Raw genomic sequence first — 16,022 nt, 5'->3', positions numbered from 1 at the left:
CTTCAAATTCCATTTCAACCCAGCTACATTAGATGCCTTGACCACATCCTCCAGCAATAAATTCCACAACTTACATTGTGCGTTGCGTGAAAAAAAAATATTTAAGAACATAAGAATTGTTATAATGGGTCAGATCAAGCCAAGTATTCTGTTTCCAACAGTGGCCAATCCACGTCACAAGTACCTGGCAGGATCCCAACTAGATAGATTCTACACAGATAAATCTCTCTATATAAAAGGCACCACCAACGTTCTATGAAGCCTCCAGCCGGAAGTGTGAAGCGCCAGAGATATCCGGTTTCCCCATGAGTGAAGGAAAACAGCACAGCATGAAATCCCTCTCTCTGTAATAGTGAAGGACTCAGAGGGGGGAGGGGACAGAGACGCCCTCACTCTCTCTGTAACACAAACACAGTACAGCAGGAAACTTAACACTGAAGGACTGGACTCGGAGGGGGAGGGGGAGGGAGAGAGAAAGAGGGCAGAGGGCAGGGACACACACACTCCCACATGCACACTCTGAAGAAAACCTTGCTAGCCTCCGTTTCATTTGCATCAGAAACGGGGCTTTTTTACTAGTACTTTAGTAATGAAGACTTTTTTTCATGATGAGAAAATTGAGAAGAATCAGAAGTTGCTAAGATCCAACAGCTTTTGAAACAGTAGTGTAGAGTCTTATTTTAAGACAATTCTATTCTATTCCTGTTTTTATATCCCACCTAAATCAGCTTAGAATTGAAGCGGGTTACATACAGATAAAACAACTAATATGACATCAAACACTTTCTACATCATTTCCATATGTATAAAGCATAGGTGAAATCACAACTGGCAGTGCGCTAACGCTGACACAGCCCATACATTTTGAATAGGCTGTGCCGCGCGGCTTAGTATACGGGGGGGGGGGGGGGGTAAGAGAGTGACACATTCTAAGAACATTGCATTTGCTTCCTATAGAAGCATCTATTCATTATGTACCATGATTTTTAATATATTATATGGAAATTTATTTATATGTGACATTTATATCCCACATTATCCCAAACAAGTTTGAGTTCAATGTGGCTTGCAATAAACAGTATAGGATACATAACAAAGAATAATGCATAAGAAAGTAATTTGTTGTAAGAATCCAATTTTACAATACAATATCATAAACATACTGGGATACCTATGGATATTTAACATTTAGAAAATCTATTATGAATGAGAAATTGTACATGAAGCAAAGAGAAAGTTAGTAATATATGGAAGTCTATTTACTAAATAGCCCTTGCATGTCAGGGCTGATTGGATTTCCATCTTTAAATAGATCAGTTATATCTAGAAACCCATTATTGCTACAGTTTCCTAGCCCAAAGGGCCTTCATTCCAAGGTTATTTTTTTATCCAGCATTGCTTATCTTGCTACACATGCTTGGAATGAATGCTCTTCCTATTCAAGTAAGAACACTTACGAAATATGATTTATTCAGAAAACATCTAAAGGCTTTCTTCTTTAAGAAATGTTTAATACAAATTTAATTAGAAACGTGTCAGTTTGTTGTTCTTCTCCAGTAATTGTCTGGTACTCTTGCAACGTTATCCGCATAGAACTTAAGGGGGTCTTTTACAAAGGCAAGCTAGTGTTTTTAGGAATATATGGGCATCTCTAGTGTTTAGCGTCACTAGAAACCCTAGCGCACCGTTGTAAAAGGGGCCATAAAAGATTCTGCGGAATATTAGAGGGCATTGATATTCATATTGGTACTACCCTTAGGGATAGATAAACTGGGGCTTTCCCCAAGTCTACCTGGTTAATAACAATTTATGGACTTTCCACACCCAGCTTTTTTACCATAACCTCTGGCAACATATTCCAGAACTTAGGGGCCCTTTTACTAAGGCGTGTAGATGCCTATTTGCATCCAACGCGGGTCAAATTAGAACTACCACCCAGCTACCGTGTGTCCGCTGGTGGTAATTCTATTTTTGACGCATGTACCAAACGTGTGGCAGAAAATATTTTCAATTTTCTACCGTGTGGCATTAACCGGGCAGTAATTGGCAGTGTATGCGTTCTGATTACCACCCAGTTAACACGCGAGACCTTACCGCTAAGTCAATGGGTGGCGATAAGGTTTCAGGCCCAAAATGGACATGCGCTCATTTTAATTTTGCCGCACATCCATTTTCGGCCACAAAAAAAGGCCTTTTTTGCAGGCGCGCTGAAAAATAGACCTGCGTGCATCCAATACACGCGCCTACAACAGCACAGGCCATTTTTCAGTGCACCTTAATAAAAAGGCCCCTTAATTATCTGTTAATTTAAAACAAATTTTTAAAAATAATAATTTTTTCAATGCGCTACTTAGTAAATTCATAGATTGTTCCCTAGTCTAGTGAGTCTCAACCCAGTCCTTGGGGTACACCCAGCCAGTCGTACTTTCAGGATACCCACAATGAATATACACGAGAGATTTGCATATCAAGGAGACAAAGCATGCAAATCTCTCTCATGTATATTCATTGTGAATATCCTGAAAGTCTGACTGACTGATGGGCACATGATCAAAAGCCCCGTGGTGTTCCAAACAGTGCTCTAAAAATAGCGCTGGAAAAACGCGGGGCTTTACCAAACCTAAGAGCAGAGATAATTGCATGCAAATTTAAGTACGCAATTCTCTCTGATCATGGGGTACAAGTGCAGGAGGATTGTGTCAATCCTCCCGCACTTGTTTGACAGGTCTGGGCTGTCAAACACTTCAGGCAGGCGGACCCAGGCCCCCCCCCCCCCCCCACCTGTTACGTTTGTGAAGGAAACAGCGAGCCCTCCAAAACCCACCAGAAACCCACTGTACCCACATCTAGGTGCCCCCCCTTCACCTGTAAGGGCTATGGTAATGGTGTACAGTTATGGGTAGTGGGTTTGGGGGGCTCAGCACACAAGGTAAGGGAGCTATGTACCTGGGAGCAATTTATGAAGTCCACTGCAGTGCCCCCTAGGGTGCCTGGTTGGTGTCCTGGCATGTCAGGGAGACCAGTGCACTACAAAAGCTGGCTCCTCCCAGGACCAAATGGCTTGCATTTGGTTGTTTCTGAGATGGACATCCTTGGTTTCGATTATCGCTGAAAATCAGAAACGACCAAGTCTACGGACGACCATCTCTAAGGGCGACCAAATATCAGGATTTTGGCATCCCTGACCATATTATCGAAATGAAAGATGGACATCCATCTTGTTTCGAAAATGCGGGTTTCCCCGCCCCTGGATAGGGACGTTTTGCGAGGACGTCCTCATCAAAACTTGGATGTCCCTTTCGAAAATGCCCCTCCACGTGTACAATAGTGGCAGGTTGTTCACCGGGGAAGTGGATGGGTTAAGGTAGAATCCCTTTATCAAGGCATAACCGCTGGGGGTGCACTGAAGGAGCCTCTGTGTGTGAATGATGTGACTCTACTGAATACTGCCTCTGGCCGGCATGGATGCAGGTTACAAGACTGAGGCAGTCATATCAAGAAAGAATTTAAGGACAGATCATCTGAAATCCAAGCTGCAAACTGTCTTTCAGATATACAAACCCCCGGATTTTATAAAGATTGTTCTAATTTGGGCAACTAAAATTGGGCGTGGATCCTAGATCCATGTGCAAAATAATTAGTTAATGAGCTCCAATGATTTTATTATTGGGAGTTAATTGGACCTAATTATTGTGTGTGGATCGAGCTGTGTGCTATTCTGTAACAATGGGCACCTAAATTGGATCATGTGCAACTCAAAAGGGGGCGTGTTCATGGGAGGGGCATGACTTTCACACAATTTAGATGCGGTATTATAGAATAACGGAGATCCATGCCCAACTTATCCCTGCTGAAACATGGTGTAAATCCTAGCATGCAAGTCCTCACACACAGTTGGGCGTGGAAATCTGCTCTAAGCAATATTCAAACCCAATTTCAATGAGAACAAAGGGATTGGGCAAGGAAATGGGACTTGATACACTGCCTTTCTGTGGTTTTTGCAGCTACATTCAAGGCGATTTACATAGTATATACAGGTACTTATTTGTACCTGGGGCAATGCAGGGTTAAAGTGACTTGCCCGGAGTCACAAGGAGCTGTAGTGGGAATCAAACCCAGTTCCCCAGGATCAAAGTCCGCTGCACTAACCACTAGGCTACTCCTCCACAAGGTAGCTGTAGACCTTTCCTTGGTGCATGACACTGGTTTGAGAAAAACGGTTCTTGCTAAACCTGGAAACGGTCATCAAGAACAGACAACTGTACACCAATGTGTTACTGATAACCCCTGCACAGATACCACTGTTTGTCCCACCTATACAAAAGAAGAAAGGAAAGATGTAGGACTAATGTCCAGTGCATGCTCTTCTGTTATGAAGAACACAGCTGTGAAGAATACAGACTATAAATTCTAAAGTGATTTTTAAATATTTTTTTACAATTGAAAAGGTTGATTGCCTTGTGTGCTATCAGTTCCTCATGCCCGGCCCTTTGCATTTTTTCCTCAAGTATCTGATCACGGGGGCTCTCGCCATTCATTCCTAAGATACCGAGGCAAATAAGTGTTCCACAGATTAGAGGCAGTGTGAAGTGAGAGCAGGCATTTTTGGCTTCTTATCCTTATTTCATAGGGACATCAAAGGCTCAGTGGTTCCCCTGTCTTTCTTTGTACGGGACTGACAAAGGATAATCAGCTTAATACATAGGGAAGTGGTTCCCAAACCTGGTCCTGGAGGCATCCCAGTCAGTCAGGTTTTCAGGATATCTACAATGAATATTCATGAGCGAGATTTGCATGCAGTGGAGACTGGGGTGCCTCTAGGACCAGGTCTGAGAACCATGGACATGTCAGTTCATGCGTTCCACTATTCAGAGCACAGAAGACCAAAGGGCATCATAATGTGTTCACAGTCACTCAATCTAAACTTCGAGTCTTGCACACAGCCTGTGCTCCAGCTCTGAACAGTTGCTTTGTCTATTTGTCCAGCTTTCAGTCACTGCCTCCCATCCAACCTAAAACTTAATAAGCTTAATAAACGGAGACAGTAAAAAAGTAAACCAAGGTGATGTGTTTGTGAAGAAGAAAGCAGTAAGTGACACCAGTAGGATTCTAACAATATCTGACCTGGGCTGCTGAAACTATTGACCTGCTACAAACATCTGAGGCGGTCACATGCAGGCTTATTTTCGAAAGTGATCGCCGGCAATCTTCCAACATAAATCGGGAGATGGCCGGCGATCTCTCAAAAGCGGCGAAATTGGTATAATCGAAAGCGGCTTTTTTTACACCATCGCCACTTTCCCGTTGCCGCACCAGTGAAAGTTCAAGGAGGCGTGTCGGCGGTGTAGCGAAGGCAGGACATAGGCAGGACATGGGCGTGACTACCAGATGGCCGGCTTTCGCGGATAATGGAAAAAAAAAAGCGGCGTTCATCAGTATTTTGTCGGGTTTACTTGGTCCTTTTATTTTCACGACCAAGCCTAAAAAAGGTGCCCCAACTTACCAGATGACCACCAGAGGAAATGGGGGATGACCTCCCCGCAGTCCCCCAGTGGTCACCAACCTCCTCCCACACTAAAAAAATACAAATAAAAACCTTTTTTTACCAGCCTGTATGCCAGCCTCAAATGTCATACCCAGCTCCCTGACAGCAGAATGGAAGTCCCTGGAGCAGGTTTTAATGGGTGCAGTGCACTTCAGGCAGGCAGACCCAGGTCCATCCCCCCCCCCCCCCCTACCTGTTACACTTGTGGTGCTAAGTGTTGAGCCCTCCAAACCCCCCCCAAAACCCACTGTACCCACATGTAGGTGCCCCCCTTCACCCATAAGCAGTGGCGTACCAAGAGGGGGGGCGGTCCGCCCCGGGTGCTGCGCGCCGTCAGCTTCGTTCGTTTCCATGCTCCCTCTGCCCCGGAACAGGAAGTAACCTGTTCCGGGGCAGAGGGAGCATGGAAACGAATGAAGCTGACCGGCGCGCGGCACCCCCCCCAGCGGCGTGCACCCGGGGGGGGGTCTTTCGCCGGGGGGGGTTCGCGCTGCACCGGGGGGCGCTGCACCCGGGGGGGCGGGGCGCATCGGCGATCCGCCCCAGGTGTCAGCCCCCCTAAGAGCGCCACTGCCCATAAGGGCTAAGGTAATGGTGTAGAGTTGTGGGGAGTGGGTTTGGGGGGGGATCTGGGGGGCTCAGCACCCAAGGGAAAGGAGCTATGCACCTGGGAGCTATTTGTGTATATTTTTAAACATTTTTAGAAGTGCCCCCTAGGGTGCCCGGTTGGTGTCCTGGCATGTCAGGGGGACCAGTGCACTACAAATGCTGGCTCTTCCCACGACCAAATGCCTTGGATTTCGCCGGGCTTGAGATGGCCGGCAGTTTTTTCCATTATCGCTGAAAAACAAAACCGGCCTTCCCAAACCCGGCGAACTCTGGCATTTGGCCGGGCTAAACCGTATTATCGAAAAAAAAGATGGCCGGCCATCGTTTTTGAAAATATGGTTCCGGCCAGCTGTTGCGCTGCCGCCAAAATAGATCGCCGGTGACCTATTTCGCTGGCGACGTTCGATTATGCCCCTCATGGTTTCTGTGAAATTATTCAGATTGGGACATGCAATCATTGCTTCAAAAGAGCATCAACTGTGTTGTGGTAACAACATAGGCGTAGACTGGGGGGGGCAATGCCCCCCCAAACAACGACGAGGCGCCACAGCGCCATTAGTTAAAAAAAAAATAAAAACACATGCAGGCACACGCTCCTCTCCGTCCGCTTGGCTTCCCTGCCCTCTCTGTCTGCGTCCCGTCTTCCTCTGAGGAAGGCGGGACGCAGACAGAGAGGGCAGGGAAGCCAAGCGGACGAAGAGGAGCGTGTCCGTCTACCCCTCTCTCTTCCTCCCTCCCTCCGGCGCAGGCAGCAGTCTTTTTCAGCATTCCTGGCAGCGGTAGCGATGTACACGCTGCCTTCGGCTCTGCCCCAAAGCCTTCTCTTCAAGTTCCTGTTCCCGCATAGGTGGGAACAGGAACTTGAAGAGAAGGCTTCCGGAGCAGACCGAAGGCAGCGTGTACATCGCTACCGCTGCCAGGAACACTGAAAAAGCTGAAGACTGTTGCCTGCGCCGGAGGGAGGGAGGAAGAGAGGGGGTAAACGGAGTCACCATCTTGGACCTCGTGGGGGGGGGGGGAGCAGAGGGAAGGAGCAAGAGATGGATGGGACTGGGAGGGGTGGGGAGCAGAGGGAAGGAGCAAGAGATGGATGGGACTGGGAGGGGTGGGGAGCAGAGGGAAGGAGCAAGAGATGGATGGGACTGGGAGGGGTGGGGAGCAGAGGGATGGACCAGGAGATGGATGGGATTGAGAGAGGTCAGGCACAGCAGAGGGAAGGAGCAGAAGATGGATGGGACGGAGGGATTGTGAGCAGAGGGAAGGAACAGAAGACGGATGGTACTGGGAGGTGTGGGGAGCAGAGGGAAGGAGCAAGAGATGGATGGGACTGGGAGGGGTGGGGAGCAGAGGGATGGACCAGGAGATGGATGGGATTGGGAGAGGTCAGGCACAGCAGAGGGAAGGAGCAGAAGATGGATGGGACGGAGGGATGGTGAGCAGAGGGAAGGAACAGAAGATGGATGGGACTGGGAGGGGTGGGGAGCAGAGGGAAGGAGCAAGAGATGGATGGGACTGCGAGGGGTGGGGAGCAGAGGGATGGACCAGGAGATGGATGGGATTGGGAGAGGTCAGGCACAGCAGAGGGAAGGAGCAGAAGATGGATGGGACGGAGGGATGGTGAGCAGAGGGAAGGAACAGAAGATGGATGGGACTGGGAGGGGTGGGGAGCAGAGGGAAGGAGCAAGAGATGGATGGGACTGGGAGGGTGGGGAGCAGAGGGAAGCCTACTGGAAAGAAGACACTGCATAAAACAGAAGACACTGGGACCAAAGCGAATAGAAAAACTAAATGATCAGACAACAAAGGTAGATAAAAGTATTTTATTCATAATTTATTAATTGAAATGTGTCAGCTTTTTCAAATGTGCATCTGTGATATTTTGCCTGTAAATTTCAATTCCTTTCTCCATATTAGCATATTCATTTGCATATGTATATATGCAAATGATATGCTAATATGCTCCGCCCATTCTTTGCCCCCCCAAAATGAAACAGTCAAACTACGCCTATGGGTAACAAATATGCAGCTAAAGGAGGATGAGGGAAAACTAGAATCCACTGCTATCCCCAAAACATTAGGAGACCCTCTTAGAAATTACAACCTGCAATGTGGCTGGTTATGTAATCGTTGTTTATTTTTGAATACTAAGAAATGCGAAGCAATCCATTTTCCTAATCCTTGCACAGTGATTCCTTCATGTCCCATTATTGATCAGCACCATCTTGACTTTCAAGATTTCATGAGAATTTGGGGGGGTGATCACTGACAGTGAAAGATCAAATAAATTCAGTTCTTAAGGCTCCTGCTTGCATCACGCATTCAATTCAAATTACTGGTTTCTTGTTACTTGTTTCTAAATCTCAGTTACCTAATGCGCCAGATTATCTGTCTTGTCTTCTAATTCCCTAATTCCTTGTTCTACAAGTGCTGGTTTACTTCAGGTTCCACCCCCATCTAGATTTTGACTCGACATTACTCGCGCCACTGCTGTAAGTTACGCAGGTCCAAAACTTTGGAACTCTATTCCGGCCTAGTTCTGAATCTTCTTTTGTGAAATTTAAAACTGCAATTAAAACCTATCTTTTTTCTCTTGTATGTCCCTCCCCTTCCTGATTGTTTGTGTGCCTGTTGTGTGTGTTTTTCCTTCCCTGGCACAGCATGATTACGATTAGTATTATGTAAACTGCTTAGAGGGCCAGTTCCTGGCATGGGCGGTATATCAAATGCTTCTAAATAAATTAATAAAATTAAAATTGTCCTTTTTGGTTATGGGTCTATTTTTTACCTAGACCACAAAGGCAGATGGTAATACAGTGGCTGGCAAGGCTCTGACGGTCTGAACAGATGCATGGATACATCTACTAGTCACTACAAAAAGGAAGTGCGGTCTGTTAACTTCATTTTTTTTTTCCATCTACCTGCAGCCTACTTGAAACCAAGCTACATCTTGTCAAACTGGTTTCTGTGTTGGAGGCAAGCTTAAACACTGATAATACAACCACTAAGAATTTGATACAGCAGATGAATGAAATGAATCTAGCTGGACCGGTGCAGGTATACTCAACTCCTGGGCTAGCTCCGCAAGCTGCAAAGTCAGCCATTTAGAGCACCCACACCCCACCAGGAGGGACGGAGGCTCAACTATTGGATGTCAGCGGTACCCACCGACACATAACTAAGGATCTGGAGGGAGCCAGAGCTTCATAATGCCATAGCAGCTTAGGACAGATGGGAGATGGAGGGGTGGGATAAAACCTTGGGCAGATGAAGACTTATGGATGGGTCTGGATTTAATTACTTGTCTTGCCAAATCCGAGTTCAAGGTGAGTTACATTCAGGTATTTCTCTGCCACAGAGGCCTTAACAATTAAATTTGTACCCAGGGCAACAGGAGATGCTGAATTTGAACCCTGGCACCCCTGATACCTGTTCTGACTGAGCTGGACACATCAGAAAAACTAGACTAAACTGCTGGGCTGAAAACATAGCTGTCAATGAAGCTGATCCATTCAAAGGAGATGTAGCAAAAATATTTATTTATTTATTACACTGTTTACTGTGGTCTTTAGGGGCAAATCTGTAAAGTGGTGCCTAGAGATAGGTGCATCAATGGTGCTGTTAATTGACAGATGCCCAGTAGGCACTATTCTATAAGGGAGCATCTAACTGCAAGGGGGGTGTACATGAGTGAGCATAGGAGTGTAGAAGTGAATCGATTTTCACTCTTTCAAAAAGTACAAAGGCCAGGGGGACACTCTGAAACTGCATGGAAATACTTGTAAAACAAATAGGAGGAAATATTTTTTCACTCAAAGAATAGCAATGCTCTGGAACTCGTTGCCAGAGAATGTGGTGACGGCGGTTTGCATATCTGGGTTTAAAAAAAACGGTTGGACAAGTTCCTGGAGGAAAAGTCCATAGTCTGTTATTGAGACAGACATGGTGAGAAGCCACTGTTTGCCCCGGGATTGGTTGCATGGAACGTTGCTACTAATTGGGTTTCTGCCAGGTACTTGTGACCGGGATTGGCCACTGTTGGAAGCAGGATACTGGTCTGAGCCAGTATGGCTACTCTTATGTTCTTCCAGTTACACATGTAAGTTTACAGAATACTTTAAACTATGTGCATCACCTTACGCCTGCCAATGACATGGTATAAAGTGTGCGCCTACACATCGGCACGTCAATGTTACCCAGTGCGTGTTTTCTAGCAAAAAAGGTGCTGGTACTCAAATGCAGGCCACCCTTTAGGGGTGAGGTGATCACTGAGGGACCCAGCCCAGAATTGCCAGGCCCCCTGCAACCGGTCACAGAATCTATGACGAGGCAGAATAGGTATGTAGAGACGGAGTTCTTTCATTAAAACTTGCGGTCCATGGGCCAATTTTAGCAGACAATGGAAAAGGTGCCAGTACTCAGTACCCCCAAGTACCCCCTCAAAAAAAAAAAAGCCCTGTTACCTCACACAACTATTCTACAGCAGAATCTTGATGCCAAGATGCCATTCTAGAATTGGTGCTAACAGCATAGCGTTGGGGCGCTTAACCTGAGATGCCATTATAGAACTGCCCTACATGTATTTTGTGTTTAATATCACACACCACCTCAGATCAGCTGATAAAACAGCCCATCAGATTTGATAGATAAATCAATAATTGATGTGTGGCTGCATTTCCAGTGCTCAGTCAGTGCTATGCGGGATGTAAAGAACAACTCACAAAAAAAAAAAACTCCATACCACCGAAAACAGACTGATATATGGTAAAACACGATTCGAAAGTGCTAAACCCCTGCGAGAGAAGCTGCACTGGCTCCCAATCAAAGAACGGATCATCTTCAAAATCTGCACTTTGGTCCACAAAATTATCTACGGCGTAGTCCCAGGATACATGATAGACCTCATAGATCTACCAACCAGAAACAGATTCGGATCATCACGATCATACCTAAACCTACATTACCCAAACTGCAAAGGACTAAAATACAAAACAACTTACTCATCTAGCTTCTTCTACATAAGCGCACAACTATGGAATGAACACCCAAAAGCTGTGAAAACAATCCATGACCACCTAAACTTCAGGAAATCACTAAAAACTCACCTCTTCAAAAAGGCCTATCCCACCGATCCAACGTAAATCCCCACACCCAGCAACACAGCATAACCAATGATCGTACTGAACAATTTAAAATCTTCATTCCTTTCGACCCCTTGACGCCTGATTCACACCTACCTCATTTGACCACAACATAACCTTGTATTTGTTATCAACCGAATTGGCAAACGCCTTTACAGTACTATGTAAGCCACATTGAGGCTGCAAATAGGTGGGAAAATATGGGATACAAATGTAACAAATAAATAAATAAAATACAGACGGAAGGAAACCGGAACCAACACAGTGTCAATTCAGAATAATTATATAGTCCATGTAAGTACTCAGGGGCCCTTTTACTAAAGGGTTGGTGCACAGCAATGGGCTTGCAGCATGCCAATCTGGAACTAACACCAGGCTACCGCAGGAGCCTGGCAGTAGTTCCCAGCGCACGCCCCTTAATACTTCCTTCTTTCTTCCCTTACTTAACCTCTGCACATTGTTAATTGTATCTGACATCGTGGAATGACAATGCCATAACAAAACTACGTAAGCCACTTTGAGCCTGCAAATAGGTGGGAAAATGTGGGATACAAATGCAATAAATACATAAATAAATAAATAGCTACAAAAATATTTTCTATTTTTGTTGCGCCGGTGCTTACCTGGCGGTAATCGGGCAGCAGTTACTGCCGGGTTAGCGCAGGAGCCCTTACTGTCACCTCAATGGATGGCAGTAAGTGCTCCCCCTGGAATGGCTGCGCGGTATGTGGTTCACTTACTGCACAGCCATTTCTTGACGAAAAAAAAAAAAAAAAAGACAGCCTTGCCTTTTACCCGCTGCTGTAAAAGGGGGCCTCAGCGCGCATCAAAAAACACGAGCTGACGCTAGCGCAGGCCCCCTTTTACCACAGTTAAGTAAAAGGACCCCTTAGCAGGCTAAAGCTAATCAGGACTAGGGTTACCATATGTCCGGATTTACCCGGACATGTCCTCTTTTTGAGGGCATGCGGGTTTTGCCAATCTGCCCGTTTGTCCAGATTTCTGGACAAACGGGCAGATTGCTAGCCTCCCCTCCCCTTACTTACTAGTGCCCTGGTGGTCTAGTGACCTCTTCCGCCTTCAGGACAGGAAAGAGCCCCCCTCTTACCTGCCTGGAGCGCTGCCCTGCATGCATCCTTCCTGTTGCTGATCCTCGGAGCTGATTCAAAATGGCAGCCGAGAGTTGAAGTGACCTCGCGAGACTTCAACTCTCGGAGGCCATTTTGACTCGGCGCCGAGGATCAGCAACAGGAAGGATGCATGCAGAGCGGCTCTTTCCTGCCCCGAAGAGGTCACTAGACCACCAGGGCAGTAGTAAGGGGAGGGGGGTGATGGGGAGGGGGGGCAACAGGGTATGTGACGGGGGGGGGGGAATGTGACGGGGGGGGGGGGAGATGTGACAGGGGGCAGAGCGAGGGTGTGACAGGGGGCGGGGCATGTGTCCTCCTTTTTGGGGGACAAAATATGGTAACCCTAATCTGGACAATATAATTAAACACAGATAAAAATTATAACACATTGTTACCCACCTGCTTGTTTGACAACAACAGATTCAGAAGGATGTTCAGTTGCATAAAGGGGGAAAAATCAGGTTTATAAAAAGTTATAACGTTGCAGAAAAATCCTCAAGTTCCATGTACTTTTTTTAGCATCAACTTTGGACCATAAAACAGAAGATGCCGCTTAGCAACTTCCTTCTCATTTATTAAAATAAGTGTTGCTATGGTCATTTGCATTTTAATATTACCTCCTAGCAATCAAGACAGTCAAAAGCACATTAACCCGCGCTGTGATTTAAACCAAGCAAAAGTGAAACGCGTTCTTTTGCTTCAGTGGACAAGGACAACAAGATGAGGCAAAAACTAAAGCACAATGAGTTTTTGTTTAAATTTACCCCAGTGATTTCAGCCCAGCTCCTTCTGTCTGTTCATCGTCGTCGTCGTCGTCCTCATCTTCCTCCCAGCTCGTGCTGCCCCTGTTATCTGGACTGGTCATGTTTCCACGTCTCCCATCAGAGCTTCGTGATGCTCCCTGAAACCACGATTCACACTACAACCCCCCGGACGGCTGCCACCTGTAACTTCTACGTGAAACCAAGCAAAGTCAGCACGGTTGAATAAGGAAGTGGCACCAGCCCATGTCCCTGCCCACACACCCAATCCTCCAGGGCCTGTGCAAAGTGAAAGCACGCAATGCAGCCTGGGTAATGTAGTTCCGTGCAGGCTTCTCTTGGCTCCCACAGGAACATTGCAGACAGCCCGGTTTTGGATCGTGGACTTCAAAGAGGCTGGAAGGAGCAAAAGGGCTGCTTTCTGTCTTCATTGCTCGGCTATAAAAAAAAAAAAAACAGCACGAACAACATTTACCAAATGGTGTATGAGGTGTAGCTAACAAGAGCAGAGTACTGCCACATGGAGAAGCTGAGCTCACCTGAAGCTTTGACAGGTATTTACAAGATTACACATAAAATTGTTTAAAAATATTATGGTAACTTTTATCAGATATTTAATTGAAAGAATATATATCTAGTCTGGCAAAAACAGAACCCACCAAATTTTTCCAAATAACCCAAAAACAAATATACTATTAAAAAATATATTACTATTTTTGACAGGTGTTGTTGCAAGATGCTGTAAAAACTGGATGATCCCAGTTTTCAAAATGACATCATTCAGGAAGTGACCATTAAGATCAGTTTTAGCAAAATGGCATTTAACGAAGAAGATAAGGTTGCAATTAAATTTTTATGACAAAATAAGGCATATGGTGCAAAGTGTTTGCTAAGGGAGTTTCCTAATGAAGGTTGGACTAATGTATTTTCACAGGTTATACTAAAGGCTTAAACAATTGCAAAGTATTTTAAAACTATGTAAGGGGTCCCATTTTTAACGGACACCGTGTATATAAACTTTTTCCCCATCATAATCCTATTGCAGTGCTTCTCAAGTCTCTCCTTGCCAGTCAGGTTTTCAGGATCTCCACAAGGAATATGCTTGAGAAAGGTTTGCATATATATAACAGTCTTTATCTTATGCATATTCATTGTAGTAATCCTGAAAACAAGGAGTGGAGGAGTGGCATAGTGGTTAGGGTGGTGGACTTTGGTCCTGAGGAACTGAGTTCGATTCCCACTTCAGGCACAGGCAGCTCCTTGTGACTCTGGGCAAGTCACTTAACCCTCCATTGCCCCATGTAAGCCACATTGAGCCCACCATGAGTGGGAAAGCACGGGATAGAAATGTAACAAAAAAAAAAAAAACCTCAATTGGCTAGGCATGCCTCCAGGCCAGGGTTGAGAAGCAATATCCTATTGTGCTCTCTGCTCTGTTTTTGTCTTCTGCAGATAGGCCACTTCTCAGTACATGTGGACACTTAGGGGCCGATGATCAAATTCCCAGTGCTGAAAAATTAACAGTAGAACAGCACGGGGAATTAAAGCCCCGATGATCAAAACTAATAGCATGCAAATTTATGCACACTATTAGTTGTGATCATGGGGTACCTCTGCGGGAGGATTCTGCCTGGGCCCAAGGCACAATCCTCTTGAAGAAGTGGTTTGACAGGTCTGGGCTATCAAAAAAAAAAAAAAAATACAAAGCCCGGACCTGTCAAACAGACCAGATTGGAGGCCCCCCCCCCCCCATATGCAAGGGGCTGCAGGTCCAGTGGACCTCCAACTCCCCTAGCGGCCTGGACAAGTTTCCCTGTTGGCCCAGTGAGCTACTCTCCACCCCTCGGACACAGGGGCCTTGAGGTCCAGTAGACCTCCAGCCCCTGACCACCATGACACCAAAACCTTGCCCTGATGGCCCAGAGTGCAACCCCACCCTTCCATACCTTTAGAAGCGGAGGCGGGAGTAGCACTTTTTCCTCCTAGGGCACCGCTCTTAAAATGGTGGTGCCCTGCCCTGTCCGGTGCATGTTGGAATGTACTGGGCAGGGCTTCATTACCATATATGGAAAAACTCCCTTATGTGGTATTGAAGCCCTGCTCATTGCATCCCAGGATGCACTGGGCAGGGCAGGGCACTGCCATTTTAAAGGCAACACCCCAGGAGGAGGGAATGCTACTCCACTTTTAAAGCTATGGGAGTGTTTTGGGGACACTAGACCTCCAGGGTGGGTGAGGGTTTGGTGGCCCACTGGGCCACCAGGGAATGTTTTTTGATGTTGGGGGGTTAGAGGGGGCTGGAAATCCACTGGACCTCCAGCCCCCTGTATGTGGGGGAAGGGTGGGGGTCTGTAAACATGCAAATGCATGCTGGACAGGGCTTCCCATTCCTCCCCAATGCTCCGCAAATCCTAATGCCAGCTCTGAGCTGGCATAAGGTTTGCCACGGGAGCAGGCACCAACAGGGGCGTAGCCAGACAACAGATTTTGGGTGGGCCTAGGCAAGAAGTAGGTGGGCACCAAGTGTTCCCCCCCCCCCCCCCCCCCCACCACCACCAAAATATATCCCAGCTGGCAGGAAAATGCTTCTTTCCACCTTAGCAGTCTGCACCAGGCATGTGCTGAAAACTGAGCATTTTTGTTACCATCATGGGGGAAGTCTTCAGCTGGTGGAGCTTAGGATCCCCACCAGCTACCGCTAAATGTGTGCTACTGTTAGGTGGGCCTGAGCCCTAAGTGGGTGGCCCAGGCCCACCCAAGCCCACCTGTGGCTACGCCACTGGGCACCAATATTTGGCGCACTGCCCATTGAGCATTGGGGAGTAGTAGGTAAAATGCT

At 46.5% G+C, this 16,022-nt stretch overlaps 1 protein-coding gene across 1 annotated transcript in view; it reads right to left on the bottom strand.

The window, feature by feature from the left end:
- Nucleotides 1-13,440, bottom strand: part of DAPP1 (dual adaptor of phosphotyrosine and 3-phosphoinositides 1) — a 110,187-nt gene extending 96,747 nt beyond the window's left edge. The window contains exon 1 of the mRNA XM_030190738.1: nucleotides 13,187-13,440. Within this exon, the coding sequence (XP_030046598.1) occupies nucleotides 13,187-13,287 (101 nt within the window). The 5' untranslated portion in view covers nucleotides 13,288-13,440. The remainder of the gene's footprint in view (nucleotides 1-13,186) is intronic.
- Between the last annotated feature and the right edge of the window lie 2,582 nt (nucleotides 13,441-16,022).

Source organism: Microcaecilia unicolor, chromosome 2, assembly GCF_901765095.1.
Source record: "Microcaecilia unicolor chromosome 2, aMicUni1.1, whole genome shotgun sequence".
Lineage (NCBI taxonomy): Eukaryota > Metazoa > Chordata > Amphibia > Gymnophiona > Siphonopidae > Microcaecilia > Microcaecilia unicolor.
Note: the sequence above shows the minus strand (reverse complement) of the source record. Positions and strands in the feature narration are given on the sequence as shown.